Here is a 27578-nt window from a genome sequence, read left to right on the forward strand (position 1 = left end):
TGTTTTTTACCTCAATGTGCAAATGAAGAATGTGATATTGTAAAAATATGCCCTTTTTTCACAGCAGACATTGAATTATCATAACAGGAAAGGCACAGGTGTTGCCAATACCACTAATGATACCTGTTTTAGTCAAGTGTCCCAGTAAGCTATCGTAGTGTGACAGGGAGCCAGTGTGCATTTCAGAATACTGAGATTGATTTAGTACATGCAAATGTCGGCACAATAAAATGTAATAGAGTCCATTAATAAACCCAGATAATCAATAACAAGAAACATGCATACTACACATCTGCAGAAAGTTATATCTAAATTACTGACATACCAAAACCTTTACATGTGTGCCCTCATGTGGTAGTTTAAGAAGATGAAACAGGCGAGAGTGATGGAACCGAGAAGCCAGTATTGAGTTTTCAGTGTAGCACTTCAATACAGTTCTCTCTCGGGTCTGGCCTTGACGTGGCGTGGGGGCTTGCGTGTTCCAGTGACCCCGGAGAGTAGCTTGCTCCTGGTAGGGTCACCTTAGGCGGGCCGGTCTCCAGGGTAGGTTCCAGACAGACAAAGACCCCAGCATGTCGGTACGCTGTGAGGTGGCAGCCCCACCAACCGACTATCCTGTGGAGGGCTAACAGCCCACCCAGGAGAAACCCTTTTGTTACGAAACCGACCAGAGAAAGATGCCGGACTGCCAAACACGGTAACGGACCCCAGCCTGCCCCCGACCAACGAGTACGGATCAACCTTCGTCGTAGGACGCGAGTCGGCACATGGAATGTCCAGACACTCCTTCGCCCCGGAGCTGCCACCCTGCTGTCCCAAGAGCTCTGCCGCTATAACATCTCTTTGGCAGGGCTCTGTGAAGTCCGATGGCACGGCAATGGCGAAATCACAGCAGGTGACCATTGCTTCTTTTGGACCTCCGCAAGTCCCTCATCAGCTGGACATCCCCGAGCGACAGATTACTGTCGGCCCGCTTCCTTCATCAACACTGCAAGATGACATTAATCGTTGCTTATGCCCCCACCGATGTCGCTGATGAGGATGCAAAGGATGCCTTCTTTGACCAACTCCTCCAGGCTGTTGGCCAAGCTTCACCACATGACATCACCATCTTACACACCAATGCTAACGCCATTCTGTCTAGCAGTGAACGGTCCACAGGCTCACCTGTTGGCACAACCTTTGCTGACAGATCCACAAACGACAATGGTAACCGCCTTCCCCTTCTCTGCCACCACAACAACCTCTGTGTCGTTGATACCTGGTTTCCTCGGAAGCTCATCCATCATTGGACATGGTACAGCCCAGATGGCAGAACCAGGAAAGCGCTGGACCATATCCTCATCTCTCGACGCTGGAAGTCGTTTGTCACCAACTGCCGCGTGTACCGAGGAGCAGAGCTTGGCAACACAGACTATCGCCTGCTGGTGGCCCAGCTCAAGTTAAAGCTGCGAGCCAACCAGCACACCAAGACCCAGCCCCGCCAGGACTCCTCCCTACTCAGTGATCCAAACATTGCCACAGACTTCAGTTGCACCATCCGCTGCACCTTTTGATAACCTGGCTACCGACAAGGTGAACGACTGGCAGACCTTGAAGGAAAGTGTCATCCAGTCAGCTCACAATGTCTTCGGACGCTTTCAACCCTCCCCGAAAAAGCCTTGGATATCGGAGCGGACACTTAACATCATCGACCGGCGGCGTGAGGCCCGGCTCCGAGGTGATCTGACAGAGTATTGGCGACTGAATCGCCAGCGCAATGTGGCTATAGCCGAGGATAGGGAGAAGTTCTGGCAAGCAGAGGCTAAACACCTAGAGTCTGCGGCCAATAATAACAACATGAGCCGTGTCTGCGCCAAGCCCGTAATGGCCCCCGCATCAAGACAGCCCTGGTGAAAGATTCTGATGGCAACCTTATAGCAACTGAAGCAAACTTCAGCCTTCTTCTGCAGCACGGTACCTTCCCGGCCGATCCCGCCATCTCATCTGTCGCTAACGCTGCAGCCCCTAGTGTGGTCTGTAGTACAGACCCTGTCTCACCTGAGGAAGTCAGAGCCGCTCTGGGAAAACTTAACAACAGGAAAGCCCCTGGCATCTGTGCAATAACCGCTGCGATGCTAAAATCAGGCGGTGAAAGCATCGTCGAGTGGCTTACCCACATATTCAATGAGGTGTGGGAGACAGAGAGGCTTCCCAGCGACTGGACCAGAGGAGTCATCTTGCCCTTCTGGAAACGTAAGGGTGACAGGCTAGTCTGCGGCAACCACAGAGGCATTACCCTTCTATCCATCCCCGGCAAGCTCTTTACCAGGATCTTGCTCACTCGTGCTCTTCCAGCCATCAGAAACAGCCGCCGTCCCCAGCAGGCTGGCTTCATGCCTAACCGATCTACAACAGACCAAATCTCCGCCATTCGCTTGCTGATAGAGAAGACCTATGAATTCCATAAAGATCGCCATCTTTACATCGGGTTCATAGATCTGAAGGTTGCTTTTGACACCGTCTGCCACACTTCACTGTGGAGTATCCTACACGCCCTTGGAGCACCACTCAAGATCGTTGCCCTGTTCAAGCTGCTTTATAGCAACGCTCAGAGCTGTGTCCGCATCAACGGCAGAGACTCGGACTGGTTTTCCATCTCCAGTGGTGTTCGCCAGGGCTGTGTGGCTGCTCCTGATCTCTTCAACTGCATCATTGACCATCTAATGTATAGGGTTTGTGAGCGGGTCTCCGGACTGTCCCTCGGCAGTTACCACCTGACTGACCTGGAGTACGCTGACGACACCATCCTGCTCAGCACATCCTACAGCCAGCTGAGAGATGCTCTGACCATATACAGTGAAGAGGCGGAGAAGCTTGGCCTCCAGGTGAGCTGGACGAAAACCAAGTTCATGTATGTCGGCGACAGACCACATCCACCTTCCATGCGGCTTGGCAATGACAATGTAGAGCCTGTCAAGAACTTTGTGTATCTGGGATCCATAGTGATAGATAACGGGGACCTAAAACCAGAGATCACTCGCAGAAGAGCCCTGGCTGTGTCAGCCCTGCAGTCTCTCTGGAAACCACTCTGGCGACACCAGACCATCTCATGCAAGACGAAGCTCCGGATTTACAACTCAGCAGTACTCTACATCCTGCTTTATGGTTCGGAGACTTGGCCTTTAAATAAGACACTGCCTGCGAGATTAGATGGCTTTGATAGCAGGGCTCTCAGAACTCTCGAGAACATCAGGTGGCCCCAGCGGGTTTCCAATCAAATGCTTAGAGCCCGCACGTGCCAGCCCAGAGCATCCTGCCTGGCTGCACGTCCTCCGCCTTCCTTCTGACCATCCGACGAGAGCCATTCTCCAATTTGATCCGAGGGCTGCAGGCTGGAGACGACCACGAGGTAAACCCCGCACCCGATGGCTTGACGTCCTTGCGGGCGACCTCCAACAACATGGATTTGCGGTGGAAGATGCGGAGCAGCTGGCACAAGACCGTCAGCTCTGGAAACAACTGGTTCATCTGGTCGGCTCAACACACAGGGATGGGATACCCCCCTACCCATCGCAGGAGCCAAATAGATAGATAGATAGACTTCAATACAGGGAATGTCTTAATAAACTGAAAAAATAGTCAAACATGAGGAAATGTTTAGGTCACAGGGACATTGTGAAAAAACAAAAGTTGTATGACAGCTATTGGTGAATGTGCATTCTCCAGAGAGCATACAGTAAGTGAGACAGATGCTTCTTCAGCATGTAACTATGGGTATAACATCTGTAAACAAGCCCAATAACAAATATGTTCTAATTTGAATAAACATCTATGGGTATACTCTGGAATTTATGTATTTACATTATACACATATGTATGGTGTGTTTCAGGGACATAAAGTTCTGCAGCCTATCCACCCATATAATTTGCTTCAGTGTGTACTTCTGTGCCTGGATACAGACCACACAGGCAGGGCCCAATTCCCATCATCATGACAACAGGGCTACCAAGCAACCAATCAAAACCCTGTGAGCCCCGTTCTGCAAGCTGATTGGTTTCTCAGCCTGCAGCTTGTTGTGGAATGCCCATCTTTAACCTCACTGCTGCCATGCACATTGCATATATCCTATATTTCCTCGATACAGATTACAGCTACATGTGTAATCCTCAGAGATGTGGTGTCACGTTTTTATACTGATGTGAGAAGTTATTTTTTGGTGCCAGAACTAGAACATCTTAATGAAATGTATTTCTGTGAATACAGAATAAGCATTTGCTTCAGCCACAAATGCTTCCCTGATGTAAACATAATATGATGCAAAATGTACAGTGGCAGACGTGGAAAAATCTGTAGCACATCAATGAGCAGTTGCCAATCTCAAAAAAAAAATTGTTTTATGTTCTGTCCACTTTAGTGTTAATCATTATAAAACCATGTAATACCAAGTCATATCACGCCAGGTCATGGATTATAAGGTATTGCACACAGCACACACTTTCATAGGTTTCAAAGAATGCAAACTGACAGGTCCATCAGAGGATAATCATAGTTTTGCAATTATATTTCAGTACAAAACTAGACTGTATTGTTTAGTCCGCACTATTATTGTTTACTAGAATAAATGATGGTGTTCTGATGCAAAACCCACTCTTCTCATCATACTACGTTCAAGGACTGATGAACTGCAGCGTGGTCCCTGGACAGCCATTCCTTACATATTGAGAGGACCTGGATACATAAAAAAAGTTTGTCACATTGTTGATTAACGACGGGCTATTTATAGTAGACAGTGACACCAGATTAAGACTGAAACTGTTAATCAGGTAGCTAAGGAGCTCAGTGACTGAAAGTGCATCAGACCACACACATTGAGATCCGACCATCGTTGATATTGCTATCCCCTGCTATAAAATGCACTAGGACACATGTGGATGCCTCTCTCCATCCAGATGCAGTTGTTGGATGCCACAGCAGTACCAAACTGAGATTGGGGGAAACGTGTACCCTAGTAGTGTACAGCTAGAGCATCCACAAGCCTCTCCAAAACTGTCACACATGTACTCTTGTACCCATCCGATTCTGTGCTTTTTCCGATTAATTTTCTCCTTGATTCCTTCACGATGGAAGGGAGGTGATTCTCCTCGCCGCCATTTTTAGGGGAACTGCCTATTGAAGAGAGAAACTTTGACGTTAGCAGCTATCTAGTTTGCCAGTAGCTTGCCTGCCTACTTCGTTGTGACTGCTAACGCTTGGCAGTCGTTAGCCACAGCAGCTTGCTTCACGGTGGTATAAATTATCCTTGCGGCCGACCAGTATACGTGACAAAGACAACGGTTATTGCTAAAGTGAACTATATAGATAGACAGTGTGATCGTCTATATTGGACAGTGCAATTGTGCGGCTAGATTAGCATTGCTAATTTATAGCTAGCGAGTTCACACTTTGATTTCTCTGGACTGCAATGCCTCGTCTGTCGCCGTGTCTTTTAGCGTCAGCCACTTAGCTTGCTAACGTTACTCTGCGACTGGATTAACCAGCCGTTTACACACCACTTCGCAACCTGTGTGGATTCATTTTAACCGGGTGAGTTTGTCGCTATCTTTAGCTTTCTGCTAACTGACGATGGGTAGCTAGATTTGTTCTCCAATATGCAGGGGATTTCAGATTCTCGCTGGCTTGATTGCTATTCGACAGCTAGCTAGCTAACGTTAAGCAAAAGTTTCTGTCACAATTTGTACGGTCTGTCGCATCGACAGATTTTAGTCTGCCGCACTGGGTAACTTCAGAGATCCCTTGTTAGCATAAAGGCGTTTGTTTTGAATGCCAGTGTAACTCATCAGCAAAAATACAATGTACAGGGAGCGAGTATATTTTTTCCAGGATGGCGAAGGCATGTCCCGCCCTACTCTTCCTTACTTTGCCTCTGATTGGCTTACCTTGACATGCTTACCCTAACCAATCCTACTCCTCTTGCCACCTAACCACCAACGAAGGCAACGAATACAAGCCAATTAGAGGAAGAGTAGGGCGGGGCATGCCTTCGCCATCCTAGGAAAAAAATACGTATGGGGAGCAGGGCTAGCGAGCTAAATTGTGAGTGGTTTGGTGTAAATAATGGCAACGGATTGCTTTGCCTAAGAAGCGTTAGCTAGCTACGTTAGCTTGCTAATCCGCTTTATGCAACTATCGTTGCAAGCTGTACGTGCCACTCCCTCGTTTTTGTTTATGTGCACTGTGCTGGCTGTACGTTAAGTGAAACTCTGCGTTGGAGGTGTCTGTTTTGGAAGTTTGCTTATCTGTAAAGGACAGCATGATGAGTCACATACTGTCTGAATAGCTAACTGTGTGACGGTAGGTGACATTGGGTCAAGCCTTTCTGTCTGTCGCACGTACATGTCCTAACATTGTGTTTACAAGTAGCAGGAGAGTCTGACAAGTCATTGTGAGTATGATTGTGTAAGCGACGAGGAGAGCTTGCGTCCATCTGCTGCTGATGGGTTTTTTGTGCACTGACGTGAGTCGCATTCCTCAGTTTTCTGTGTTGTTATTGCATAACACTGGCTATCACTCAGCCAGCTACTCTTCTGCTTGGCTTATCTGTGACTTCGCCGATTCATTTATGCATGACACAGGGAATCGCTACACAACGATTTACCATAACACTTTGAATATGGTTAAATCACGCATAACGTCAGTGTTGTGACATCAAGTTGACCATTTAACGTTAACTAACCAAGATACGTTGCGCTCTGTTGGAGTGATCTGTCAAATGCGATGTCCAGGTTTGATGACTGATACCCAAACAACTAGCCTACACATGCTCTATGTTTTATGTTCCATATACCCCGGCTGTGATTGTTCAATAAGCACTGCAGTATGACTAGTCCACCTATCTTTGTTCGTGTCTTTAGACCGCGATGAACAGCTGTCCATGTTATTAATGCAGTCTGGCAGGTACGATTTGTCCTCTGTTATAACGTATTTGTGCTAGGCTGCCTGTCCCTGTTTTCCTATGTTCTTTATAACATGTCCTGATCTGCACACATTTCAATTGTTTATTTATGCACCTGCATGCTTGTCAAAACAACAGTGCATTCTAAGGCTGGAACAACTCTCCTTTACTTTCAAGGACTTGCTGCCAGCTGATGATGAAAAGTATGCAGCGGTTATTGACTGTAAACATCTCAATGCATGAGAAGCCTATAGATGCAAAGTTATGTTTCTTGTGGTTCAGAGTTAAAACAGGGGGTGCAGAATATGAGCACACTGCATAATGGATGTAAGTGTCTCCCAGGAATAAGGGATTAGACATTGAAGCAAAGCCAGCGCTGCTTGCTAAAGTCTAGATCCAAGTCAGTCAGTGGCAGTCAGCCTCTGCAGAACGAGTGCCATTTCAATAATATGACCCACTGCAGTACTGCCATCATAATGTTTTTTTTTGTGTGTTTTGAAATGTGTAATGTAGTTATAAAAGGCATAGTATGCCCCCCCCCCTTTTTTAGCTTACTGATTGTAATGTTACAGTGCTTTTATATTTAATCACATTGTTTTTAGTTGGCAAAACTAATGGCTAATCAATTGACAGTGATCCTCAGGTGTTAGCTGTGTTGACTAACCCAACTGACAGTGACATCTTCAGTTACATGGCAATTAAAAAAAAAAAAAGAGAGATAATAAAGTTATGGTCCTCTTCCTTCAAAGGAATTCCTAGGCATCTGGTCAAGGTCTTTGAGGATGGCTGCTGAACAGTTGGAAAACAATAACTGCGTATTTGATGAGTCAGACTGAGAGCAAGAAGTAAAACAAGGAGCATAGTAGGGCTGCTCGATTATGAACAAAATCATAATCCCAATTATTTTGGTCAATATTTAACACAATTACTCATTGTCTTTAAAATTTAAATTATGATTAATTGCACAGCCCTAGAGGACACACAGACAATAATTAATATCCACAATAGTTGCGGGTCTGCCATTTTCTTTTCTTTTTTGTGATCTTTTTTTTATTGCCGGGTCTGCCATTTTCTGAAATTATAGCATGCACATTGACGTTTCAATTACTTGATCTTCATCAGCTTCAGTCTCAAATTTTACACATTTTTAGAGATTATTTTGAACTTTAAACAGTCTATGATTCTGTCTCAAGTTACTCTGACATCCACTGAGAGGACTTTATAAATGTTGTTTAAATGCCTGTATGTCTTGTTGTTGAAGGGGCGACAGGGAGATTATCTTCTTTTTTACCCGTGTGTGTGTGTGTGTGTGTGTGTGTGTGTGTGTGTGTGTGTGTGTGTGTGTGTGTGTGTGTGTGTGTGTGTGTGTGTGTGTGTGTGTTGATGTTCGGGTCATTTATGCCAACAGGAAGAGTGTAAATGGAGCTTGGTGAGTGGAACGGGATGGGTCAAATCCTCTTAGTGTTTGGTCACTCCACTCCTCTCCCCTGTCACCATCATCTTTAGAGTACCACAAATCGGAATGTGTTGTTAACATTTGGTAGCTAGAGTGTTCACTTCCTCCACTTAGTGAAAGCCACAATCTGTAATCAGTCTGGGGAGCAGGAGCACGGACACCCCACCCTTCATCTTGGGGGATAGAAACATGGTGTGTAAGCCATTTGAACAACAGCACAAATGTAGGTCATGAAAGTAACATTGTCTTGGAACAAACAGCTGTGCAGTGCTGTTTTAAATAGGCATTTGGCTGATCTTTAAAGTAAGGATGCATCTAACCCATCTTTTCTCTCTTCTATGGAATTCAATATCTAAACTCAGCATATTGGCTGCCATTTTTAGGCTTATGAACATTTTAACTATATTGTTCTCATAAAGTTGCATTGTTACAATTTTACAACACAAGTCTAAGTATTTGGGCTAAACCATGACCATTTAATAAAATACACCCGTTCACTGCATTCCTACTTTGAATTATTTAGAAATACAGCATTTAGCATCTTGCTGAGGGACATTTTAAAAGTATGACTATGAAAATATATGCCGCATATATTTCTGTTGAGGTGTGCATGTGTGTGTGAAATGAAGAAAATCCAAATGACTACTGAGTTTCCACAGTTCTGTAGAAAGGCCTGCACACCCACAGAGGTGATATCAGTTATTCTGGTTGATTAAATTTCTTTTCAGCTTGACTTTTAAGGTTGAAGCTTTGCTGAGATCAACTACATGTACCTAAAATACTCATAACGGTGCAATTTGTCCCGCCTTAGCAGGTGCAGCAAATTTAGGAGAGTCAGGGAGATGTCTGCACAGAGAAGGCGTAATCAGCCCAAATAACTCAAACTAAAAACTGTAATTGTAGCTAGTCACAATACAACCCGGGACAGTTGGCTATTAAGCAAAAAAGTGTTACTTTGGAGATGGATTAATGATAGTAACTGTTTTGTTTGGATTTTAAACAGCAAAAAAAATGTAAAGGAACTGTGATGGATGGATATCTTACACTGTGTTTTAAACAGCTTTTCCTTTGTATTCTTTTCTTTATCTTTCATATCTTGAACATCTTTTGTACATCTTTTATCTGCATTTTGATAAATCAGCAGACAGCAGGATTGCTCCAGGGTTGCTCCTCTGTAACTGACCCTGTGCAGCTAAGAGAATTTCACAATGGCGATCAATAACGTATTTGATTATTTATCATCCCTCTCCATTCTCTCTCTCTCCCGCGTGCACACTCTCTCTCTTTTCCTCTCTTTGACACCCTTTGTTACTCAGCTTGGTGTATTGGCTGTCTCTTCATTAGGCTTCTTGGTGATTTTACAGTGCAGAGGAAATCAATTCACATAATACACAAAGAGAATCCATTTTCTTGAGCAGTAAAGCAAAACAACTTTCTGTGCATTTTCATTGCGTGCTACACACTGTATTTTCTAGTCTTTTAGAAATGCACACAGTCCATAGAGCAAAAGAATGAAGTGCTCGTGACCTTCCCCTTTCCCATACATAATAAAGTGGCCAGGGAGTGTATAAGTAATATATGTTCTTTTACTTTACAATGTTATCTTACTATTACCAGCCAATAAAACCATCACAACATTTGAACAACTCCAACCTTTCTAATTTAACATCAAGAAAAACTGTCCTTTCCCTTTCTGATTTTTTTCCAATTGGTTATGCTTTTAAGTTATGCCTCCCTCCCTTTGTCCCATTGAATTATCTTGTTTCATCAGGCAATGTAATTAAGGAACTAAGATTATTTTTTGGGCTTTTCCACCCTTAATTTTTGACAGGACAGCTAGGTGAGAAAGAGGGGGAAGACATGCAGGAAATTGTCACAGGTCGGATTCGAACCCTGGACCTCTGTGTCGAGGCATAAACTTCTCAGTACATGTGCTCCTGCTCTACCACTGATCCAACCCTGCCACAGGAACCAAGATGCTCTTAAATACAGTTTTCTTGTTCATTAGTAAGTCATCCATGTCTTAGAGCATGACCATTTAATGCTACACAGGTAATGGGCTGGACACACTCCAGTCCACTGAGCTACCAGTGGATTGTTTATACAAGCATAACTCATTCAAACCTCTAAAAATGTAATATTTATAATTAGTATTGGTTAAAAATAGTGAAGACAGGCCAACATTGTCTTAAAAAACCAATGACTTAGAAAGCACATCTATTAGAAAATAGTCTAGAAACTATATGGAAATGAGGTAATTTCTTTATAGCAACTTAGCAAAATCCTTGTGGGACATGGAACTATTTGTTTTAGTGAGTGCAGCTTTAATTAATCATACCATTGTTATAAGGAGGTGTCCATTGTGATCACATTTCATTTTAATTAAAGGATGATTCTGTGTATGGCTATCTTAATATTGCCCAATGTAAATAAGCACTTAATACGGGTAAATAATAGTATGCTTTTTAGCAACCTAGCTTGTGGTCTCACATTGTAAAATGCCAAATCATTGTGTGCTGATTCACGTATTCATGAGGAAGTATAATCACATGTTAGGTTGGAAAAGTCTTTCTTTAAAAGTACAGAGCTTTGACAGCAGAGTATTTATAACATTGTTTTGTTGCTGCTAATGTTCATGCTTTGTCAGTATGTTATGCTTATTTGGGGCGGGGTGAGACAGCCAGTTTTGTCTATGCTAGGAAATTAATCATTTAGAGTACTTTGTCAACACTACTTCTAAGCCTTTCTGCCTTTCACACAGACACAGAGGGGTCTGTCTTTTAATATACTGAATGTCAAGTTTACCTTATAGCTTGAATCTGTAATGTAATTTAAAAATATTGTATCATTATTGTGTCTCGTCTGCACTGTTGAGATTTTTGCACACAGGCAGTACATTTGCCTAGCTTCACTCTTTTTGTCCTTAGTGCATTATTTAAGACCGTTAGAAACTGAATCATTGTCCAACATTAAGTCAGATTGGATGGCATGTCTTTACAGAATAAGGCCATGCTTGATTTAAGTCACTGTGCACAAGAGAAACATCCTTACACCTGAATATTCAGTGTAAGGTTTAAACTTTGATTCATATGGCTTCTTTCAACCAAACAGTCGACGTTTGGTGTAGTTGGGACACATTTAGCAGCCAAACATATGTATTACAATGCGTATCTTGCTGCAAGCATTGTGACAGAATTAGATCAAAAAGTGAAGGACTATTCCCTAGAATTCAAAAAGACTTGATCTCTGCTCGTGTTACTAAAGCTTGTTTCAAACAGCAGTTTTTAGCTTCTCTCCACTAAGATATTTATTGTCCTTGAGGGCTGTGTGTCTTGGTTTCACTTTTGTTTTTTTTCTTCTCAGTCAGCTAGATAGCTTTTCAGCAGGAGAAACCTTGTGACATTAAGCCAGCAGTGTAGTTTTGGTACAGCAGGCTCCCAGGCTAGGCTAGCGGTGCTGCAGAACCAAAGATAAACCGAATGAGGCAACTATCAGTTTTCCCACTCAGTGTTTCTGTAATGACATACGTGTGGTGTTAAGGTGTGGATGGGGTTGTTGCCAATTTCTGTCCGAAGCAAGACATGTAGGTGAGGTTGAAATAGGTGGAGTAATTCTTTTATTCCATGTTGGTGGTTAACATTTGGGAATAGGAAAAGTACAAACTAGAGGTGAGTGCTTTTGTACATTTCCTTTCCACTCTTTACGTGTATGTATACACATAAGGTATGTTTGACATCAAGCCATAATGTCACATGAGACAAATTGGTTTCTTTTCTTTTACCTCATCCTGGGCATGATGTATCCCTGCTCAAAATGTTAAAGCAATGTTAATTCAAAGAACAACGGATGATGTGGGTCTGCAAGCTTAGTTAAATAACCGGCATTAGTCACAGTAAAAGCTACAACCTCGAAATTATTTTAGTAATTATTGTAACTTAAAAAAGCTGATGTGACAAAAACAAGTACAATTAAATACCTATTAAACAAACAGCACATGCACATCATAGCAGTGTCACCTATACAATACAGTATATAGGGCATTGACATGCTAATTTATATGAAGCCTAATACAACCCTCGATTAGTAGAACCGTCTCTTTGTTTGTTTGTGTGTGTTTCTACAGTATATCCCAAGAAAAGACCTTTAGAGGTTTGGAGAATTTGCTGTATAAGGTACAAAATATACAATATATGCATATACATACACTCAGTATTATGAGTATGTGGTAGAAAACTTTGCATGTGAACACATACGTAACTTTACATGCATGTTAAATTAATTAGCTAGACCAAAATTTCATCCATTTTAACGTACACAATAAAATGTAACTCAAGGTCCTCTAATTGATCATTCAATGCAGCTCAAACCCCATTACTGTAGGCCCCCTCCATAGCAGAGGACATGAAATCGATCATTGAGCTGGGATATTTGCATTGCCCAGTCATTCCAGTAGCTTGCAGATCTGCAATAATTGCTGAAGCAATCTGAACTGATGCACTTGTGATGACTGCAATTAGTAGATTATATTAGGGTCAGCACTTGAAGGTGTGACTAGTGGCTAAAATCACCAGGTTTAAGATACTTCAGGAGCCTCTGACCTTTCTGAAGAAACGTTGTGCTGTCTTTAGTTGTTTGTATGTGGCCAAATTTTTTGCATGAACATATGAAATCACTGAAGTAAAAAATGACCGGCTGGCTCCAGTCCAGCCAATGTAGAGAGTTGTTCTGGAGCCCTGCAGTCAGTTCCTGAAACACCTTTTTCCAGCCTATGTATCACAGCATTTTATTTTTGTTTCCTTTTGTAGAGTGTCTTTATTGTGTGTTGTGGTTGGAATGGATGAAAAGCAGAGTTTGATAAAATGTGACTTTGAGTCCGTCATGTTTTAGATTTGGATTTGTGTCGCAAGATGAGATTTCCTTCTTTCAAAATTTGGCCATTTACCTTTCTCACTAGCATCTTTATTCAATTCTATTTTATTTATAGTGTCAAATCACAGCCAAACATATGTTATATGGAGTTATCCCAGGACACTTTACAGATAGAGTAGGTCTAGAACACACTATAATTTATACTTGCATCAGCTGTGCAAATAGACTCGTCTTCATGCTGTGTCCGATCAGGGAGTTAACACCTCTGTCTCTGTGACTCTGCTTCTGTCCATCTAGGTGCCCATGTGCTGGTTCCTTAGGCCCATCCATTACTGCAGATGAATCTTCAGCTGCTTTGGTGTAGCTCAGCACCCAGATAGTCCCATCCCCTTTGCGTGGGTGACAAGGGACTACATTAACCCAGGATGCCCTCCTCTGTAAGGGCAGGGAGCCTGAAGGATCCGGATGTGGCTGAGCTTTTCTTCAAAGAAGACCCAGAAAAGCTTTTCTCTGACCTCCGAGAGATTGGCCATGGCAGCTTTGGCGCTGTTTACTTTGTAAGGCAACTACATCTTCACGCTGACTCATAAAAAAGAGAAATGTAATTTATAGATTTATTATAGATGTTAATCAGGGATATGATAATACAGGAAAACTTTATTCAGTATATTAGGGGTGACTCTGAAAAGTCGACTATTTGAAAACTTGATCTAAGAAGCCTCATTCTGACTGCTAATCTAAAACGCGAATTGTCGCAGTGGCGGAAAATGTGATTATGAAACAGGATCATTCCATTCGGGCTATATTATTCCAAGAAATCATGATATATGGCCTATGGCCTATTTTGAAATACATTTATTAATCAGAGCACTAACATAAGAACATATTACGATAGATGAAGAATTACAATTTATAAACAGTTATCTATCAAAATCAGCAGGGGGAGGAGCTTAGAAACAGCTATTGCGGCTTGCAGCACTGTCGTTGACTGTCCCCTCACTCCCCTTTCGTTTCCCTTCTGTCTGTGGAGTGCTACAATGGGGGGTGGGGGGCGGGGGGCCATTTAATTGGGGCCAAAAGTTCTGTTTACAACCATGAAAAGCAAGCAGGGTAACTAAGTGACTCAATCTCCTCCGCTCCCACAGCGAAGTTGTGATTATTTTGACTGATATTGCAATTGCGATATTGGAGGGAATGATTATTTTCATTTTCATTGAAAAACATATTCAAATTGTTGTGGTGTGATTTCTTTGTGAGGAAACAAAGATGTTTTCTTAAGTCTGTAGAATATGATGTGTAAGCCAGGACATCTCTGCAGCTCGACAGTATTGAATTTAAAATGGGATTTCGACAATCATTTCACCTTCAACACTCTTGTGATTTAAGAATTGTAGTAGGCTGTATAGCAATTTTGATAATATGTTGATTAATTGTTTAGCCCTACTTACAATTTGCCAGAGTTTGTCTAACACTTACTAACTGTAAGTTATTTTTACCACCTCATGTTGGAGTTTAATAACACAAAGGTACAGTGGAGTGATATGACTCACCCTAGCTTTCTGATCTGACTTTTTGTTCTTGAACACTACACACAGTGTGGTTTAAAAACGTACAAGAGGTCTTGAAAAACCACATCCTCGATGAGAGAAAATGTACAGAGAATTAGATGTACTGTATGTTATGGTTGAAATGTGTACTGACAGTGAACTTTGTGTTTCCCAGGCACGGGATGTACGCACAAATGAGGTGGTGGCAATTAAAAAGATGTCCTACAATGGCAAACAGTCTAATGAGGTGAGATGAGATAGTTCAAACCTTAACCATAAACATTTTCACACAGAATGGGAAGTATTTTACTTTGAACATTAACAAATTATTTATATTTTAGTTTGTAAATGTATCAAACCATGACCATACACCTCGCATCGTTTTTTTGTGTGTTTCTGACAGTACAAGATCTTGACATTTATCTTTTATATAACGAATGTTGTGCTGATATCATCAATGAATATTCATGTCAAATAGTGAAAGGTCACCCGTGTGTGTGTGTGTGTGTGTGTGTGTGTGTGTGTGTGTGTGTGTGTGTGTGTGTGTGTGTGTGTGTGTGTGTGTGTGTGTGTGTGTGTGTGTGTGTGTGTGTGTGTGTGTGTGTGTGTGTGTGTGTGTGTGTGTGTGTGTGTGTATGCTTTCACTGTCCCAGGTACAGTTCACTCTGCTCATGATTTCAGATTAGCTATAATGAGATTACACATAATCTGTGAGAGAACCACCATACACCTATTTCCACTAAAAGACAATCTTCTGCGCACACACATATGCAGTCACCTCCAATGCATAAATCCAAGCAATGCATTGCCTGTTTTGTTTCCCTTCTTTCCTCCGACAGAAATGGCAGGATATTATAAAGGAGGTAAAGTTTCTCCAGAGGATCCGGCACCCCAACAGTATAGAATACAAAGGTTGTTACCTCCGTGAGCACACAGCATGGGTAAGTCACCTGTTAACAACAATTTACAACTGGAACATGATCTCATTATACAATGTGTAAGGGTATCTATACATTGCTATTCTTGACTTTATCTCTTGTTTCCAGCTGGTGATGGAGTACTGTCTCGGCTCAGCCTCCGATCTGCTAGAAGGTGAGCAGGTGTTGCATGTTTTTTTGTGAACAAATTTGACCCTTCCACAAGAGATGAGATGTAGGACTGGCTACATGAGCTCACAGAAAAGAAACCTGGACATTGATGTGTGTTCATCAGCTGGTGTTGATTACTGCTCAAACTGTTTTTCCTCCTTCAGTTCATAAAAAACCTTTACAAGAAGTAGAGATTGCTGCCATTACACATGGTGCTCTGCAAGGGCTGGCCTACCTTCATTCCCACAATATGATCCACAGGTGAATGATTTTTATATGACATATTGGTTTATTGGTTATTAAGAAGCTTCTGTAAACACTGTTTCCCCCTGCTCTCTCACACGTCTCTCTCTCTCTCTCTCTCTCTCTCTCTCTCTCTCTCTCTCTCTCTCTCTCTCTCTCTCTCTCTCTCTCTCTCTCTCTCTCTCTCTCTCTCTCTCTCACTCACTCACTCACTCAGGGATGTGAAGGCAGGTAACATTCTGCTGACTGAGCCTGGGCTGGTCAAACTGGCAGACTTTGGCTCTGCCTCCATTGCCTCACCTGCCAACTCCTTTGTGGGAACGCCATATTGGTAAGTGAAAACTGAAAGAAATGAAAGTATTTTATATATTAAATGTTGAGCTGACCAAAATGTTGACATAATGAACAGTCTTTTATTGAGTGTCGGCTTAAAGAAGCATTGGCTCATGAAATGACATCCTGCTGATGTATTCAAATGCTCTGCTGCTGTGATTGTTGAGGGCAATGTATGCTCAGGATGGAGACATCATCTTCAGGTTTATATACTCTATTTACAGAATGTTATGCTTTTTTGGTGTTATTTATGCCGTAGAGAAATAACTTAGACGACTCATGAATAACATCATTATTTAATTCCAACAAAGTGACAATGTGTTTTAGTTTGCAGATTAATATTAAAACAAAGGTACTGTCTTCTTTTTTTCCACATAAAGACGGAAGTGTCACTGAGTATCTTTGAAAGTCTTCTCTCTCTTTTTTTAAAAGGACTTTCACTTTCACTTATCTTTCTCTTCCCTTTATCCAGGATGGCCCCGGAGGTCATTCTAGCTATGGACGAGGGCCAGTATGATGGGAAGGTGGATATCTGGTCCTTAGGGATCACCTGTATAGAATTAGGTAGGTGACAGTATGTCTGTATTTTATCTTTTAAAATGGAACTGCAGTAGAAAGAATATTTTCCTATAAAAATGAATGTATACTTAAATACACAATATGTTATCCAGATGTAAACAAATCATGGCCTACCATTCTAAATGCAGAATTTGCTATTGATTGACAGGTCTTTGAACACAAGGACTAACACCAGTAACTACTGTACATCTACTTACGTAATGTTGTCTGACTAAGATTTGTTTGATATAAGATTTGGTTAAACCAGTAATGTTTATGAACTCCGCAGTAAAACAGTCCAATATTTTCAGTTATGATCAGTTAAAGAAAGGCAAAACATTTTCATCTGAAACTTTAGATATGTTAATAAACCGAAGAAGGAATACATACTGACTGTCATTTCTGTTCCAGCGGAGAGGAAGCCTCCCTTGTTTAACATGAATGCAATGAGTGCCTTATACCACATAGCGCAGAATGAGAGCCCCACACTGCAATCCAGTGAATGGTGAGATGCGACCCCCCCCCCCCCCCTTCACTCACACACACACACACACACACACACACACACATACATACATACATACATACATACATACATACATACATATATATATGAGCATGGGCACATACATGTAAGTTGTACGTTTCTAAAATGATGAGGTTTACTTTTGTTAAAGGCGGTATGAGTGTCTGACCCTTTGTCTTGTTATCTTTGTTTCAGGACGGATTACTTTAGAAATTTTATTGATTCTTGCCTTCAGAAAATCCCCCAGGACAGACCACACTCTGACGATATGCTGGGTGTAAGTGTGCGCACACATACTGGACACTATGACACAGAAACAGAGAGCAGAGTCAGTGTGAATCTCTCTCTGATGTTTGGGCTCTGTTCTGATTAACTAATCCTCTATTTCTGCACACACACACACACACACACACACACACACACAAAGAACATGTACAGACAGTACACACAGGGTTCGGTTTTGTAGAAAGAACACAGATGTAATTATTATTAATGTGACTTCTGCATCCATTGTTAAGTAACTGAGCAGCTGTCACGTAGTCCACTAATGCTAATGGAAGTTGTCCTTGGGGTATAGAAGCACTGCACACTGTCTCTTCCTTTTTTAAATGTCAAGTTCCAAAAGTGTTAGATTGTTCTTTTAACCGCTTCTCACTGTGATCTTCTTTAATTGGACTTCTGGCCCAACTTTAACTTCTAGCAAAGTGCCTGCTAATCATTCTAAAAATCCTGTTTTTGTCAGCTCGGATTTTATTCTTATATCTTTGTTAATATTGACAACTGGCCATTATCTGCATGATCCACTCTACTACACTGTTTGCATTGATCATAGAGCCTAACAAATGTTAGCAATGTAAAATAAACCGCTATAAACACTAGGCACAATGTGAGTTGTGCTGTCTTACCTAATACAGGCCTTTCTTTCTGTTGTTTCAGTGCAAAACCATCCACCGCCTCATTAAATATAGTGCTCTGACCAGAATACTGAAACTAATAGCCAATTCAGCACTCTGAGCTAACTGGGAGGGTTCCTTCTTGGGATATTGAATATTTTACATTTGTGCAATTTATGGCACAAAAACAACTTCACACGTTGATCTACTCCATAAACTCTCAGTCATTTTGGTTTGTTTTCTTCACCCTTCCCTCCAGCATGCGTTTCTGCAGCGTGAACGTCCGGACTCCGTGCTGATGGATCTTATTCAGAGGACCAAGGATGCAGTGCGGGAGCTTGACAACCTGCAGTACCGGAAGATGAAGAAGATCCTCCTTCAGGAGGCCCACAACGGACCCACAGCAGAAGCCCAGGATGGAGACGAGGTGTGTGGATGTTTGTATATTAAAGGTGTAGTAAGCGATGTTAAACCACTACACTTTCTGTCAAATTCAGTGTATGTTTTCTCACGGTCACCTAGCTCTCTATTTTCTGTGTGCGCTGAAAAAGAATCCAGTGTTCCTACACAGCCCTGGCTCTGTAAATGGAAAACAAACAGAAAGGTGAGCAAGAGCCACAAAACACTATTCCAGCCAATCAGCAACAGGCGGTGGCAGTTGCTCGCTCATGCAAGCGAGTGAAGGGGGCGGGGGGGAGGGAGGCATGTAAATGTGCCGTCTGGGGCCAGGAGTGCTCAACAAGAAGAGTTCCTTTCCGCTCTGTCTCCAGGAGCTGGAGCCGGGCGGAGGTCGGACAGGAACGGTGAACAGTGTCGGCAGTAATCAGTCCATTCCCAGCATGTCCATCAGCGCCAGCTCCCAGAGCAGCTCTGTCAACAGTCTGAACGAAGCGGCTCAGGACAGCCGCAGCGAACTGGAACTGATGGAGGGAGACCACACCGTCATGTCCAACAGCTCCGTCATACACCTCAAACCGGTGGGTAAAGTGACACCGACACACAGCTTTAGAGGAAGGATGTAGTGCATTATTTTCATTATCGATTAAAGGGGTACTTCACCGATTTTACACATGTCCGTTGCTCTGGTGGGGCTTTGTATAGTCTGAGAAAATTAGTCAAGTGGTATCAATTTATAACCGAAACCCTGTATTGCAAATAGACAATGTCAAATTTTAGACATGGATATAATGTATACAATTCAGGGAATGTCTAATGAAAGATGCTATTGAGGTGTGGGAAATATAGGATCACGTGGTTTTGAAGTGTGACCAAAACCATTCTGACTCGTGCAAGTCCCAAAACTTGGCATACAAAGTTGTTTCTGATTCTCCTTTGTTCTATCTTGATCTGTTTCTCCCCTTATCCCAAACCATCCCATGCCCCCAATGCTTCCTTTTGTCTATGTTAAATACCGTAACAATATAATATGTTAATCCTGCTGCCTTATGTCTCCAGGAAGAAGAGGAGAGTTTCTCTGGGGAGCAGGCAGCCCGCAATGAACCCTCTGAGCCCCAGCCAACACCAGCTCAGCCCCCGAGGAAGCACTACCGCAACAGAGAGCACTTTGCCACCATACGCACAGCGTCACTCGTGAGAGAACACTTGTTTACTCCTTCATGCAGCTCACTTACTAATTCAATTTATTAGTGGATGTATACCAGAAAGGGCCAGCTATTTAATGCTTGATGATTGACAAAATGTCTGTGAAATAATTTGAAATGTTCTACATTACATACATCTACTAAGTCTTTCAACATTGCTGTTATACCTACACGTTTGAGTAAGATGTCTTTATCCCTCTGCACAAACACCAAGCCAAATTTCTATATTTCATCACATTTTTCAAATAATATAAATCTAAATGGACTGTGCTGATTCGCTCCTGCGTCCACATCTTGCAGGTGACCCGTGAGATGCAGGAACACGAGCAGGACTCGGAGCTGCGGGAGCAGATGTCAGGATACAAACGCATGAGACGGCAACATCAGAAGCACCTGATGGCCCTGGAGAACAAGCTGAAAGGGGAGATGGATGACCACAGGCTGAGGCTGGACAAAGAGCTGGAGAGTCAGAGGAACAACTTCACCCAGGAAATGGAGAAGCTGCTCAAAAAACACCAGGCGGCCCTGGACAAAGACGTATGCAGAAAAAGGAAAACTCCATTGGCCTACTGATACTGTGCAATTCAACTATTTATATATAGCAAGCTCTTTCTTGTCTCCTAATCAATATTTGTGTTTTGGTGTAGCTTAAGACGTTTACCAATGATGAGAAGAAGTTCCAGCAGCACATCCAGGTGCAGCAAAAGAAGGAGCTCAGCAGCTTCCTGGAGTCACAGAAGCGGGAGTATAAACTTCGCAAGGAGCAGCTCAAAGAGGTAACACACTTGAACCGCACACATCTCCACCACAACCTATGATGATTTTGTCTATGATTTACCCAAATCAACTAAACATACATAATGAAGTATACACTTGGACTCCTTTAGGTATGTGGTGTGGTATGTAAATGGAACTAGCTCTGCTATATGTACTATACATGTATATCTATATAATTGTTCTTTTATTTTATTTTAATGGTGTTGTGATGTTTTTTGGTTAGGATTGTTTATTTCAATATGATGTGAATGTGCTGGACCCGATTGACAATGGGTGGGCAGAGTTGGGCGTCACTATTAGGGCTGCTGGTTATTTTTTTGATTAATTGATGATTTTAGTCTACAATATGTATAGAAAATTGGGAAGATACCCATCACAGTTTTTTTTTTTAAAGCCCAGGGTTATGTCTTCAGATGTTTTGTTTTTTCAGTCCAAAACCCAAAGATATACAGTTTGTTATCACATAAGACAAAGAAAAGCAGTAAATCTTCACAACTGAGTGGCTGGAACCAGATACTTCTTGCATTTTTGCATGAAAAATTATTTAAACAATGAATTAGTTATCAAATTAGTTACTGATTAATTTGCTGTTGATTGATTAATCAATTAATTGACTAATTTTTTCAGCTCTTGTCCTATAATAATAATAATAATAATAATAATAATAATAATCATTATAATTAAAAAATATATATATATTGATCTGGCATACACTGAAAAAGGCAGAGCTTGAATAATCTGTGTGTTTTGATTGTACAGTTGCTATTAATTGAATAACAGCAAAATGCAAGAAGAAAATTTGTGAGTGCTCATCCCATGCTGACAAACTGTAATATCCATAAATCCCAGGAATGCCAATGCTCTGACATACTGAAAGAAAACTAAATTAACACCTGTGTGGCAGGAACTGAGCGAGAACCAGTCGACTCCTAAGAAAGAGAAGCAGGAGTGGCTGTCCAAGCAGAAAGAGAACATCCAGCACTTCCAGGTCCGGAACTCTCAGACAATATGTACACTTGGCAAGCCCAAGACCAAATTATGCTTTTACACAGGCCGAGCAGTGAATTCACACAGTCTGTAGAATCTGTGATGTTAACAGAACTTGATTCCCAGGCGGAGGAGGAGGCCAACCTGCTGAGGAGACAGAGGCAGTACCTGGAGCTAGAGTGTCGGCGGTTCAAACGTAGGATCCTCATCGCCAGACACAATGTGGAGCAGGATCTTGCTAGAGAGGTACTTAGTCACACAGAGAGAGCCAGCCACCTCCACCCACTTTTATGTTTTTGATTGATTTTAGTTGTTTGACCGCTGTCACCCAGCATTCTCTCCTCTTTTTCAGGAGCTGAACAAACGGCAGACACAGAAGGACCTGGAGCACGCCATGCTGCTCAGACATCACGAGTCGATGCAGGAGCTGGAGTTCAGGCATCTAGGGACGATCCAGAGGGCGCGGGCAGAGCTGATCCGGACCCAGCACCAGACCGAGCTCACCAACCAGCTGGAATACAATAAGAGAAGGGAGAGGGAGCTGAGGCGCAAGCATGTCATGGAGGTCCGACAGCAACCCAAGAGCCTAAAGGTTCGTAGACTCATGGGAGTTTTTTTCTTGGATGCAGTTCTGTAACGTACCCCGCTATACAGATTCACTTACACAACACTTGCAGCAGTCAAGCTCCCTCACTCAACTTCTTTTATATTCTTTCTGTCTTCTTCAGTCTAAGGAGCTTCAGATTAAAAAGCAGTTCCAGGAGACTTGTAAAACCCAGACCAGGCAGTACAAGGCCCTCAGGAACCATCTGCTGGAGACCACGCCCAAGGCTGATCACAAGGCCGTGCTCAAGAGGCTGAAGGAGGAGCAGACCAGGAAGCTGGCCATCCTGGCCGAGCAGTACGACCACTCCATTAATGAAATGCTCTCTACACAGGCTGTGAGTACCTAAAGAGAAGGCCTATAGAGTATAGGTAAAAAAAATACAAAAATTAACTCATTTTCTGATGTAGTTTTAAACTCACCATTGATTAGGGCCGGTCATCGTTTAAAAAAATCTCAGTACCGATACAATACAAGAAACCAAAATGTACATTGTCAATACCTCGCATTAAGGAACTTGGATATGTTTTTCTACACAACCCTCTTATAACAACATAAGCTAAAAAATATTTAAATTAGCAAAGTTATTATATTAGTATTTATGGCTTCCTGTAAGTAACTGTATGTCACTGACATTGGGCCAAAAACAAACACTATGGTGCTTACAAAGAGAGATGTAGCTATATATCTGGATATTTCTCTCTTTATGACTTTCTTTTTCTTTCACTTGCCTGCCCTCAGCTGCGGTTAGATGAGGCTCAAGAGGGGGAATGTCAGGTTTTAAGGATGCAGCTGCAGCAGGAGCTGGAGCTGCTCAACGCCTACCAGAGCAAGATCAAGATGCAAACAGACGCTCAGCACGACAAGGAGAGGAGGGAGCTGGAGCAGAGGGTCTCTCTGCGGAGGGCTCTGCTGGAGCAGAAAGTAAGAAAGGCCCTGGACTTTGTCTAGTGATGTCTAGTGTCAGGATGTGTGTCAGTACATTTGGGAGTGACAGTAGACACTAAATCTGTGTTTTGAATATTGGTAATGGGACTACCCTTTTGTTGACATTCATATACTGTGTCTCATGCATTGTGTCTTTAAGTTAAAGGCCATTCAACCCTTCCTACGTAATTTCCCCTTTCGTGGGCTGTATGGTTTTTTTATTCGTGTTTTAAGAGCGGTTGCACATCATTTTATTGTAGATTTTTATTCTGGGGGTTATTCTTCTATTTCCCAATATAATATGTAGACTGTAGTTGAGTGATTCATTTCTGTTCGTTCAAACAAGGACTTTTTAATCGATTCTTTTTAAAGCAGACAAATGACAGACATTGATTTGTGCGCTTATCACTTAGAATGTATTTTGAACTCATGTGTTCACTATGTTTTTCTCCGCAGATTGAGGAGGAAATGCTTGCGCTGCAGAACGAGCGCCTGGAGCGAATCCGCTCACTGCTGGAACGGCAGGCCCGAGAGATCGAGGCTTTTGACTCTGAGTCAATGCGACTGGGCTTCAGCAACATGGTGCTCACAAACCTGGCTGCCGATTCCCAGGGAGGCTGGGGGGGAGGAGGTGGAGGTGGCCAGGGGGCTCAGGGTGGAGGCCACTGGCCTGGTGGAGGAGGCGCCCACCATAGTCATCACCACCAGGGGGGCTCCAGCTCACAGCAGCCCTGGGGTCACCCCATGCTGGCTGGGGGCCCGCCACCCTGGAGCCTCCACCACCCTGGAGGAGGGAATCAGAGGGGTAGCGCGGGAGGCGCAGGAGGGGTGAGGAACAGTCCTCAGGCTATGAGGAGGACGTCATCGGGGGGGAGAAATGAACAGGGCATGAGCAGGAGCGCCAGCATCACCTCTCAGATCTCCAACGGATCCCACCTGTCATACACCTAGAACACACACACACATAACACGATAATTGTCTTAAAGTCAAATTCTTGTGCACCGAGGTGACACTACACAGACACGCACCATGCATGCACCACACATACACTTATTTCCCACAGTGCGTCTGACACACACTGCACAGTGCTAAGACTGGGTTTACCTCAGCCCAGTATCTCTCCATCACCACTGCTCTCTTACATCAATGTACTGCTAGCAGCAGTCTGTGGAAACCCAGAAGTCTTGAGACTCATCCAAGATGGCTGAGGGCCATATACAGAAAGCCACAGTGCAATAGTGTCATTTTTACTTTAGCCTTTAGTGCTATTTAATGTGTTTTGCCATGTTAGTCTCTGTTGCCATAAATGTGATGCTTTCACAATACGGTGCATTGTGGGAAAATTTGCATCCAGTGTGCAATTTTTAGAATCACATTTAAAAATTTTTTTTTTTTTTACCTCAAATCACTCACAGTTCAAGATTTAAGCACAGATATATTACTGATAGAAAGTGTAATGAGATTGTTGTTTATGTGCAGTTATTGACGAATGAGAAGGCAGGTGGTAATGTAGGGGTATGACTTAAGATTAAAGAACAGACAGTTTCAGAACACATTGGGACAGGTCTAGAAGGATCATGAAAAAAGGGCAAAGGTTGTTGTGAGTGAGTACCAGTGGGTATCTCTGATTTTATAGTAGTAGCACAGGGACGTCCAAAGTGTCACGAATGGCAAAAAGTATGCAATCTTTCATTTCAGCCTAAGTGACTTAACTGAGAGGGTTATTCTCCACCAGAGAGCACATCTAACCAGTGAAATCACCTTATGCAATGTTTTACTGATATGAGTAGTTAGGAGTTTTTGTGTACTGTAAGTAGGGCTGCAAAGATGCCAAAGTTAAGGGTGCACAGTCAGATCCATGCCAACACACTGTTATGTATTTAATGAGACTGTGCGAGTGATGTCAGTGGAAATTCAGGTAATACTATGTGGCCAAGTTAGATGCATGTGTTGCTGGATGGAAGGAGAGAAGGGAGTCATTTCTTGCGCATCCTCATTGGCTCGGCTCATGGGTTTCCACAGACCTCTGCCCACTCTTTACTCACGCCTGCCCAGTGGACAGCCAGTCTGAGGGATACTGTAGCCTTATTAGTCCACAGCCGTCATAACAGGGATGGGTTTTCAGCAGCCTCTAACCTCCACTTGAATAGTATCAAAACTAATGTTCACTCCTAAATAGTTTGCAGTAATTTTCTGGTCTAATCTGGCCCTGTGTTGGTCCATGAAAGCGATGCACGACGCAGTAAAAAAACTTTATCTGACAAATAGAACCATGCCTGTTGGTCTACCTCAAGAACATTCGAGCAGAGCTTCACCACAGGGTGTCGTGATTAACAATGACTTGCACTTTGGCACAGGCCTTCACCCACACTAAACAATTATCAGTTTTACACACACACACACACACACACACACACACACACACACATATATATATGCATACAGTAGTTATAGAATGTTTATTCCCCAGTGAAACAGTATGTCCCTTTGCCCTCTTGGTTGATGGATGCATGTACATGGGTACATTTTGTGAAAATGGGATTGGGACATAAAGGTGCTTAAAAAAAGAAGAAAAATAACATACTCCGAAGTCATTTGTTGAGTTGGCTACAAATGAGCAACACACTCAGCAGCATTTGTGTTGGCTCAACAAATCCATCTTAGTTGCCTAAAAATGTCCCTGTGTGTTTTTAATGAAAAAAAATAGTTACAGTGAATGAAAGGGAGAATAAATGAGGAGCTTTACTAGCCCTCTGCTGGTTGGTGACTGCTGAATGTCTCGTTGGGTGGATGGGCGGTGATGCTGTGATCTCTGCTGCCATGCTCCTGCAACCTTCCCCGGTCTGACATCCCACTCTGTCTCACCCCCGGTGAACCCGATGTCATGTTCTGACCAGCAACCTCCCTGATTCCCTCCACCTTCGTTTCCTCCCCTCCTCAGCCTGTTGTGGTCTTCACCCCCTCCTTGATCTAATTGGGAAGAGCTCTTTAAGTAAAATGAAGAAGATAGATAGATAGATAGTGTGTGTGTGTATATATATATATATATATATATATATATATATATATATATATATATATATATATATATATATATATATATATATATATATAAAATAAATCTATAAAAAGGGTTATAAAAAAAAAGAGATAAAGGTGGAAGTATTATTGAGAAATGCAGAGATTATGCATTATAATTTTTAGAGGTGGAATGTACAGGAAACCTGTTAATATTGTATATTTTGAATTTGAAAATATGGAAATCTAATTGACAAATCAAAGACAAATTAACTAGTTGTGATGCGGACACAGTGATGTGGTTTTAGACCAGCAGTATTCAAATGAACGTTCAATTTACAGCTGCCAGGTTTTCCCTGTCTTGCAGCTGCGAGTTCTGAAACTTGATACAGATATTCTGTTGTGAATGATAACACAACTCTAGGTCATATTGCATTGAGTAAATGGCAACATTTAGTTTGATGCTGAATAAGGATGATTTTGCACATAATTTGAAATCTAGTTAGGTGTAGCTTTGCATTAGCAATGGCTATATTTTACTGACATTATGATACCCAATATAGAAGACTCAACGTGTCTAGGTTTTTCATGGTTTTTAGAAGACTCAGCCCTAAAGTAAATGATATAATAACACAGAACAATAAAGAATTGTCTTCAAATATCTGGAAAACTGCTGAATTCTACGATATTTGGCTGCATAAACCATATTTGGTGTACTCTACAACCAGAATTCTTGCACAAGACGGTGAAAATACATCTGTTGTTTGATATCTCTCTTTGATATAACTCTTAGGTGTTGTAGGGTCCGCGGATATAATTTGGACTTGATTTATGAAACATCTACCCTCTTCTGTTGTGGTTATACACAAAGCATTTTCACACTGTACTTTTTGCCTTTTTTATCTTACCACCCTGCAATCAGAATTTATAATCATGTTGTTTCTCTTGGCTAAGTTCGGAAAACAGAAAAACAACAGAATGTCGTGGTCAAACTGTTCTCTTCAGCCAGTATGCCGTTATACCCAACCAATGTGTTATTTCCTTTTATGCCAGAAAGGTTCATTTTACTTTCCAGAAGATGTCAGCAGATTTCGGCCAAATGATTTTTAAACCTTCTCTTGTGTTTACTATAACTCCCAGGTGTTTTGCGAGGCAGTCGGGCAGAGTCCAGCTGTAGACCTTGGTCACTCTGAACTGGATCAGTTGCACTGATTG

At 42.3% G+C, this 27578-nt stretch overlaps 1 protein-coding gene across 6 annotated transcripts; it reads left to right on the forward strand.

Annotated features, from left to right (window-relative positions):
- The first annotated feature begins 5002 nt into the window (after positions 1–5002).
- Positions 5003–24878, forward strand: taok1b (TAO kinase 1b). Of its 6 annotated transcripts, none has more exons than XM_028595076.1 (21): positions 5003–5566; positions 13558–13817; positions 14983–15054; positions 15647–15748; positions 15854–15899; positions 16060–16156; positions 16356–16469; positions 16944–17035; positions 17441–17534; positions 17751–17832; positions 18708–19052; positions 19219–19425; positions 19904–20038; positions 20350–20586; positions 20697–20825; positions 21731–21814; positions 21940–22059; positions 22166–22405; positions 22542–22754; positions 23159–23341; positions 23801–24878. In XM_028595076.1, exons 2-21 carry the CDS (start codon positions 13686–13688, stop codon positions 24293–24295), a joined length of 3219 nt encoding a protein of 1072 aa, XP_028450877.1. In that variant the 5' UTR covers positions 5003–5566; positions 13558–13685; the 3' UTR covers positions 24296–24878. The 6 variants fall into 6 exon arrangements, with proteins under 6 accessions (XP_028450877.1, XP_028450883.1, XP_028450878.1 ...); XM_028595082.1 differs by having other exon boundaries at positions 18708–18875; XM_028595077.1 differs by lacking the exon at positions 5003–5566 and adding an exon at positions 6075–6334.
- Positions 24879–27578: the final 2700 nt, after the last annotated feature.

Source organism: Perca flavescens, chromosome 13, assembly GCF_004354835.1.
Source record: "Perca flavescens isolate YP-PL-M2 chromosome 13, PFLA_1.0, whole genome shotgun sequence".
NCBI lineage: Eukaryota > Metazoa > Chordata > Actinopteri > Perciformes > Percidae > Perca > Perca flavescens.

Bases quoted from the DNA above. Each gene is read 5' to 3' on its own strand.
- taok1b (XM_028595076.1), top strand. From the start codon at position 13,686: ATGCCCTCCTCTGTAAGGGCAGGGAGCCTGAAGGATCCGGATGTGGCT. The intron at 15,900-16,059 runs GTGAGCAGGTGT...TTCCTCCTTCAG, and splicing joins AGCCTCCGATCTGCTAGAAG to TTCATAAAAAACCTTTACAA. The intron at 16,157-16,355 runs GTGAATGATTTT...TCACTCACTCAG, and splicing joins TCCCACAATATGATCCACAG to GGATGTGAAGGCAGGTAACA.